At 42.4% G+C, this 7,316-nt stretch overlaps 1 protein-coding gene across 2 annotated transcripts; it reads left to right on the plus strand.

Moving 5' to 3' along the window:
• Positions 1 to 267: 267 nt before the first annotated feature.
• On the plus strand, positions 268 to 6,425 carry VPS51 (VPS51 subunit of GARP complex). Of its 2 annotated transcripts, none has more exons than XM_053449417.1 (10): positions 268 to 466; positions 1,288 to 1,417; positions 1,782 to 1,928; positions 2,179 to 2,398; positions 2,978 to 3,686; positions 3,830 to 4,045; positions 4,290 to 4,508; positions 4,663 to 4,784; positions 4,917 to 5,004; positions 6,077 to 6,425. In XM_053449417.1, exons 1-10 carry the CDS (start codon positions 296 to 298, stop codon positions 6,335 to 6,337), a joined length of 2,283 nt encoding a protein of 760 aa, XP_053305392.1. In that variant the 5' UTR covers positions 268 to 295; the 3' UTR covers positions 6,338 to 6,425. The 2 variants fall into 2 exon arrangements, with proteins under 2 accessions (XP_053305392.1, XP_053305393.1); XM_053449418.1 differs by having other exon boundaries at positions 290 to 398.
• The last annotated feature ends 891 nt before the right edge of the window (positions 6,426 to 7,316 follow it).

A 7,316-nucleotide genomic window follows, 5' to 3' on the forward strand; every position in this document is an offset into this window, starting at 1 on the left:
TGACTAATATTACACAGTAACCAGGCCAGTGTAATATTATGATTGTTTCTGAACTACAGATCCAATGATCTACCGCACATAGTCATGGGACTTAGAAGACAACAACTGAATATCCTCAGCACCGGATCTTCTAAAGGGAATGAAGATGCTTTCGTTGCCTCACAACTACGCATGCGCGTTGAGCGTTACGGCTTGGTTGTAGTCTACGCCTGCGCAGTAGACACAGGCCGCGCTGTCTCTTCCTCAGGGAAATGATTCAGCGCATGCGTAGTGTGTTGTTGGTTGGCGGAGGAACATGGCGGCGATCGGTGCTACTGAGGACGAGGATTCTTCCAAGAAGAGGAAGGCTCACGGCATGCTAAAACTTTATTATGGCATAACAGATGAGGGGAAAGCTGGTGAGAGGCATCTGGAGCCTACAGATATCGACGGGGTCCACTTCAACCCAGAGCTATACCTTACCAAGGTGACGTCGCTCAAAACAGCTGAATGGATATGAGCTGTCAGCTGTGAAAATCCTCCGTCTTACCTAGAGTTCAGGGTGTGGGGTGTTTTCTGTTGGGTTTATAGGCATTTGGGAGTAAAGTCTCTAGAATTCCAGAATTCCACTTGCTGTGGGTACAACATCTCCAATGGGTAGGAGAGCCCTGTGTTATGAATATATGATAGCAGCATTCATGGGGCAGGCATTTATTCCAGCACAAACTGTCACAATAGCTGTAATTATATGTTAATTTCTGGAAAGAATCAAAAGTGATCTAGATTTTTCATGATCGCTTACAGATCAGATCATTTGGGTTATATGTAATATGTCTGCATGTATATGTGAAAGTAGTCTCCCCACCAAAACACCAAAAGGACTAATCCAGTCAGCAAGACCATAAACTGACTCGATGTTTAAACGTACAGTTGTGTCATATAAAGGCTCGCCAGCAAAGAATGTATTTTAAAGGGACACTCCAGCCATCTTATGTGCTTAAATGATAGCTGAGATGTCCATTTAAATTTGTGATCTTGCTTCCATGTGCATTCTTTGTTTAGGGGCTTGCTGGGACACCGAAGTGACCCTTTAACCCTCCCTCCTTGTTTTTTCACTTGGAAGACTTATATTTTGTCATACTGGGCACAGAGAGGGTGGTCTGCTGTTTATCACATCAGTTTATTGCCTTTGTGGTACAGTTTAATCTCTTTATAACCAGCTTCACATCAAAGATGGGAAAACATATGCTGTCCTTTGCTACTGAGTTTGAATAGTATTTCTTATTAATGTATACATTGTCCATGCAGCTTAGGAAGGAGAGCTCACTGGCCCAGCTGATGGATGTGGAGTCGGATATGGTTCGCCAGATTCGAGCTTTGGACAGTGACATGCAGACCCTGGTGTATGAGAACTACAATAAATTCATATCTGCTACTGGTAAGAGGCACACATGTTGAGACGCCAGATATATCACAATTATCTGTGTGTAGTGCAGATGGATTGATTACCTCTGTAGTTTAGAAACTATCGTCGTTAATCATTAAAGGACTTTGAAAATCATGGGCTATCTTGTCCTATTAAATAGAATGCAATTTCGCTTCAGCTTTTAAACTTTGTGTCAACTTAAATACATATACAAAGGTACATATACATTGTATGGTTTTGGGTAACTCCTCCTAGTTACTCACCAAGTGGATCATTAGTTAAAAGGGACATAGGAATAGTAAGGACTTTGGCAGTTTTTTTCCCCTGAGTATAAAACTGCATTGAAGCCCTAACTGGATGCTTGTATGATTATTAGACACAATCCGTAAAATGAAGAATGATTTCAAGAAGATGGAAGATGAAATGGATGGACTAGCAGCAAACATGGCAGTGATCACTGAGTTCAGTGCCTGCATCAGCAGCACACTACAAGAGAGACACCAACATATTACCAAGCTTAGTGGTGAGTGATTGGGGACAGCCATAATTTTGTTGAGACTGAAGTAAGGTTCTGGTTGACATAAACACCAGCGTGACTAGTTGAGTCAAAAGGGGTCAGTATATTATTAGATCAACTATTCCAGGTACAGAGTTGATAAAATGCAGAGATTATGTCATGAGTTAAAGCCTAAAGTGATCACTAAGGGAGTTCTTAAGAGAAGGAAGAGTTTGAATAGTATTTGTTGTTCAAATTTATAAAATTTTTCTTTTAGGTGTTCACACGCTCCTACGTAAGTTGCAGTTCCTATTTGAACTTCCTGCACGTCTAAAGAAGTGCATTGAGCTTGGAGCTTATGCCCAGGCTGTGTCCTACCATTCCAAGGCCCGCAGTGTCCTGCACCAATATCAGCATATGCCCTCCTTCCATGGTATACAGACCGACTGCCAAGCTATTATGGCAGGCCTGGCAGACACTCTCCGTCAAAGGTTCAGGTAGTTATTAAGTGTGCTTCTTTCTCTGTTTATATACACACCTGTAACTGTTTATTAGTATTTATTCATGAATAAAGATTTCCTGGCTGGCAGATCCCTGAGGCAGGCTGTGAGTACTGAAAATAACAATAATGTTGTTTAATGTGTTTTGTATCAAGTCTTGATCTGAGATCTAACCCTTGCTAGCACCTGGATGAGTTGATGAGTATAAACTATATTCCTCGTCTGTCAAGGCAAGCTAAACTATGTGTGCATTCACACACACTGAATCAATCATTTATGTACAAGGGAATACATCAATATGGAAATTTCAGCAACTTTCCCTATGCTATGATGAACAAGTTACCACCTTCAGCATAACTCCTAATCCTCTACCATCTACTTTTAAACACCCGTTTTAAGAATCCATCATAGTGTAAGGTTTATGGAAATGTTTTTTTGAGAAATGCTGTAATTCTGTTCCATGGAAAGAAAAGGAAGGATCCCATAAACCTTTCCTAGCCAAAAACTGACAGAAGCAGTTACTCCCTTTGCTCTTAAACATGCACTCACTGTCTGTTGTATTTGTTCTCCACACAGGGATCCCTCCTCTTCTCCGCAGGAGCTTTCAGAATGTGTAGAGCTTTTGCTAAGCTTGGAAGAATCACCTGACATACTATGTGATGAATTTCTAGCCCATGGGCGTGGACGCCTGGCTTCCCACCTTTCTGAGCTGCAAGGAGGAGGGGATATCTTGGAGTTTGTTGATCAAGGCTGTGGTGGCTTCATCAGTGATACCTGCCTTCTGGCGGCCTCTTACCAAGCTCTATTCTGTAAGGAACAGGGAAATACAGCACAAATGGCTGAGGAGAAACTTACTACATTCTTAGAGGAACTAAGTGGGGGCTATTTTGAACTGGTAGAGAAGCGACTTCGACAGGAGAAAAGTCTGGGAGATAATTCACTGTTGGTAAGAGCCCTGGATCGGTTCCATCGTCGGCTACAGGCACCATCTAAGCTTGTGCCAAGGTGTGGATTTAATAGACGAGGTACAGAGATAGTTGTAAAAGCAGCGCAAGAAAGGTTGGCTCAGTACCTGCAAGCATTAAAAGAATTCTTCCAGGGATGTATTACTGACGTCCGACAGGCGCTGGCAGCTCCAAGGCTACCTGGGAAGGAGGCCCCGGCACTGGGTGAATTACTTGCACAGCTATCTGCAGCAGTGCTGAACCAAATTAAAACTGTATTAGCTGCTGTGCACTTATTCACTGCCAAGGACGTGGCTTTTTCTGACAAACCATACTTCAAGGTAAGCATGTGTTGGAATAGAAGATAAAGGGGAATGCCGGGGGGGGGGGGGAGACAATCTTATTTAAAACTGTAATATTGTGTTTCTGCCAGCCTAGTCTCATCATTTCATTTCTTACCTGTTCTTCCATTCTATCTTCATAGGGAGAATTTTGCAGTCAGGGTGTCCGTGAAGGACTGATTGTAGCTTTCATCAAGTCTGTGTGCCAAACAGCCCGGCAGTTTTGTGAATCCCCTGGAGAAAAGGGAGCCAGCACCCCGCCAGTTCTCTTGCTGCTTCTCTCTCGATTTTGCCTAGATTATGAGACTTCAACCATCAGCTATATTCTGACACTAACAGATGAGCAGTTTCTGGGACAGGTAACTCATCCTATGCTATCCATTTGGGTATCTAACGCCCAAACACTTGTTATTATTGTGATTATTGCACTACACCTATATTTTTTCCATCTTTACCAGTCTCACACCAACTATGTTTCTTTCTTTTATCTTATTACCTTTTTCACCTCCGCCTTCCACCTTGCAATATTCTACTTTTTTTTGCCTCTTAAGACACCAGACACTACTGCCTCCTTGCTCATTCATGCTAGTTTGTGTCTTTTAGGATCGCTCTCCAGTCACTCCTGTGAGTTCTCTTTGCTCACTGGCTCGTTCCTCTGCGCAGACCCTTCTTAACCAGTATGTCAAGTCTCAGGGGTTGGTTGTATCCCAGATGCTCCGTAAAAGTGTGGAAACCCGGGATTGGGCCACAACAATTGAGCCAAGAAATGTTCGAGCTGTCATGAAGAGGGTGGTCGAAGACATCACTGGTGTTGATGTGCAGGTAATGCTACTGATTAGCCACCAGTGCTCGGTATAGCAAGCTCTGTCATCTGCTATATCATTTTAAGTTTAAATGTCATCCTTCTGCTTTACTGTGAAACTCAGACCTGCCTTCCTAGTGTGGTAAGAATCAAAGCTAATGTTTATTTCTGCAGGTTGGTCTCCTGTATGAGGAAGGTGTCAGAAAAGCTCATAGCAGTGATTCAAGCAAACGTACGTTCTCTGTATATAGCAGTTCTCGTCTTCAGGGAAGGTACGCGCAGAGCTACACTCCAAGGTCAGTGAGTAACCTTGGCAAAATACCACTGTATACAACCCCAAAAGCACGTAAGCATAGGTAAAATGTTATCACTTAATAAAGTTTTTAAACTACATACAACCTAACAAGTTGACTGTTTCTCTTTTCTAGTGCTCCCCTAGATACCAATCTTCTGAGTAACATCCAGAAGCTGTTTTCTGAAAGAATCGACATCTTCAGCACCGTCCAGTTCAATAAGGTACTGTATTATATCATCTATTTCCACTTCAAATATTTCTGTCAAGGTATCCTGCAGTGCATCATTATGATATTGCTAAAGAGACTGATTGACTATAAGGGCTAGTTTATATTCTCAACTGAACCTCTTAAATCTCTTCATAAAGGAATACAAAAGGCAATATATGATATTCCTCCTTAAGCATAATTTTCTCTCAAACTTCTTACTGTCGCTACTGTTTGCCAAAGGATACATTTCTGTCTGTGCTCTCCTGTGACCCTGACATTTCGTTATTTCATGATGTGAGGCTGTACCTACCTGTTTTGAGCAGGGGAGGTCATCCAAACTATCATGACTAAAACCAATAACAGCCTGCAAGTCTACTACATTATGCCGTGTACATTATTGTACGCAGAACTGTTTTTCATATTTCAAAGAGAAAATATATTAGGACTTCCCCTATAAGTGTGAGCATAAGTTTTCCATGTTATCAAAATATAGTTGCATACAAATGACCTAAATGGTTAACCTGTGCATTTTGTTTGCATCTCTATGCTACCTCTGCTCCAGCGTTCCCCCCCCCCCATTATCTGAATTATGCAGTTCATGCATGCTTGTAAAAGGAACAATTACATGAGCTGTTCCAAGATATTTTTCTCTTATTACAAAGTAGATGCATACATCTGTAACACAGTTTGCCTAGAGTACGATGAACTCCAGGACCTGTCCTGTGATTGAGAAACACTCCGCAGGTCATTTCAGCCATTCGTCATGTTAGCTTGGTTAGCAATTTAGCCTAATTGAAAAAGGAAATTGCATCACTTCTGTTTTAAAAAGCCAGAGAATATCCTGATATCTAAACTGTTTGGATCCCTCAAAGGTTAAAGAAGTGATGGCCATATTCACAGTAGGCAAGGATAAACTTTAAACTCTACATTTAGATCTACACATTTTATAGTGCTTTGGATCAGTCCAAAAATATCATGGTGAGTGGTACTGTTTTCTCTGGAAGGTTTTGGTTTGTGTAGCATTGAGATATATATGTTGACTTCAACATGAGGAACAAGATCTCTCTTCTTTACACTATCATCAGGTCTCCATTCTCACTGGTATTATAAAAATCAGTCTGAAGACTTTCCTGGAATGTGTCCGCTTGCGCACATTTGGACGTTTTGGACTTCAGCAGATTCAAGTGGACTGCCACTACTTGCAGCTTTACCTGTGGCGATTTGTGAGTGACGAAAATTTAGTTCATTGCCTTCTTGATGAAGTTGTGGGCAGTGCAGCCCACCGCTGCTTGGATCCTTTGCCCATGGAGCAGAGTGTCATTGAGGTTATTTGTGAGAGAGGCTAAATCTCACTCTTATATATGTGTATTGTACATACCTTAAACACTAATCTGTGTCTTGTATATATGGAATAAAGAGCTGTAACCCCTTAAATGGAAGTCTCTGTGTTTGAAAATACCACTTTTACAGTGCCATGTCGAGTTTTTACTTGAAGGTGATACCTTTTATTGGTACAACATATTATTGTATTGTGACTTATGCAAAGTCATATGTCCTTATATGAAATGTGTGTGTGCAGTGCACCTCAAACCCTTTACGTCACGGTAATACATTCCCTCAACAGCTGGCATGGCTGTATGCCTTTTAATTGTGGCAGCTAAAAAAAAATACTTCAGAGTAGGGCTGAAACAACTAATCGATAATAATCGATAATGAAAATCGTTGTCAACGATTTTCATTATCGATTAATCGGATCGATTTTTATCGATTTATAAAAAGAGGTTTTTTTCAGAGCAAATGCTCTGAAAAACTCCTCTCCTTATATAATCCGACCTCAAACAGAGATCGGATTATAACACCGGAATCCAGATCTCCTGCGACGCTGCAGGGGACCTGGATTCCCCTCACTGTCGGCCGGTCTCTCACTTCCGTCTCTCTCCCCCTCCCATCTGCCTCCTCCCCCCTCCCATACATCACTCTGCCTCTCTACCCGGCACCGTTACTGACAGCCACTTTCCCTGCAGCTTCATAGAAGCCTCAGTGTAAGTGAAGGTGAGTAACGGAGTCTGTCTGTGCGATGCAGACCCCCACCGGCTGACAGAGAATCATCCTCTCTGTCATCCGGTGAGGGTCTGCATCGCACAGACAGACTCCGTTACTGCCCTTCACTTACACTGTGGCTTCTATGAAGCTGCAGTGAAAGTGCCTTCAGTAACGGAGCCGGGTAGAGAGGCAGAGCGGTGTATGGGAGGGGGGAGGAGTCAGAGGGGTGTATGGGAGCCACCCTCCAATACACCACTCTGGCTCCTCCCCCTCTCATACGCC

The sequence above is a fragment of the Spea bombifrons genome, chromosome 10, assembly GCF_027358695.1.
Source record: "Spea bombifrons isolate aSpeBom1 chromosome 10, aSpeBom1.2.pri, whole genome shotgun sequence".
Taxonomy (NCBI): domain Eukaryota; kingdom Metazoa; phylum Chordata; class Amphibia; order Anura; family Pelobatidae; genus Spea; species Spea bombifrons.

Excerpts from the sequence above, each read along its gene's own strand:
- VPS51 (XM_053449417.1), top strand. The coding sequence starts at position 296 with ATGGCGGCGATCGGTGCTACTGAGGACGAGGATTCTTCCAAGAAGAGG. Across the intron at positions 1,418-1,781 it reads TAAATTCATATCTGCTACTG|ACACAATCCGTAAAATGAAG; the intron begins GTAAGAGGCACA and ends TATGATTATTAG. Across the intron at positions 2,399-2,977 it reads ACTCTCCGTCAAAGGTTCAG|GGATCCCTCCTCTTCTCCGC; the intron begins GTAGTTATTAAG and ends TTCTCCACACAG.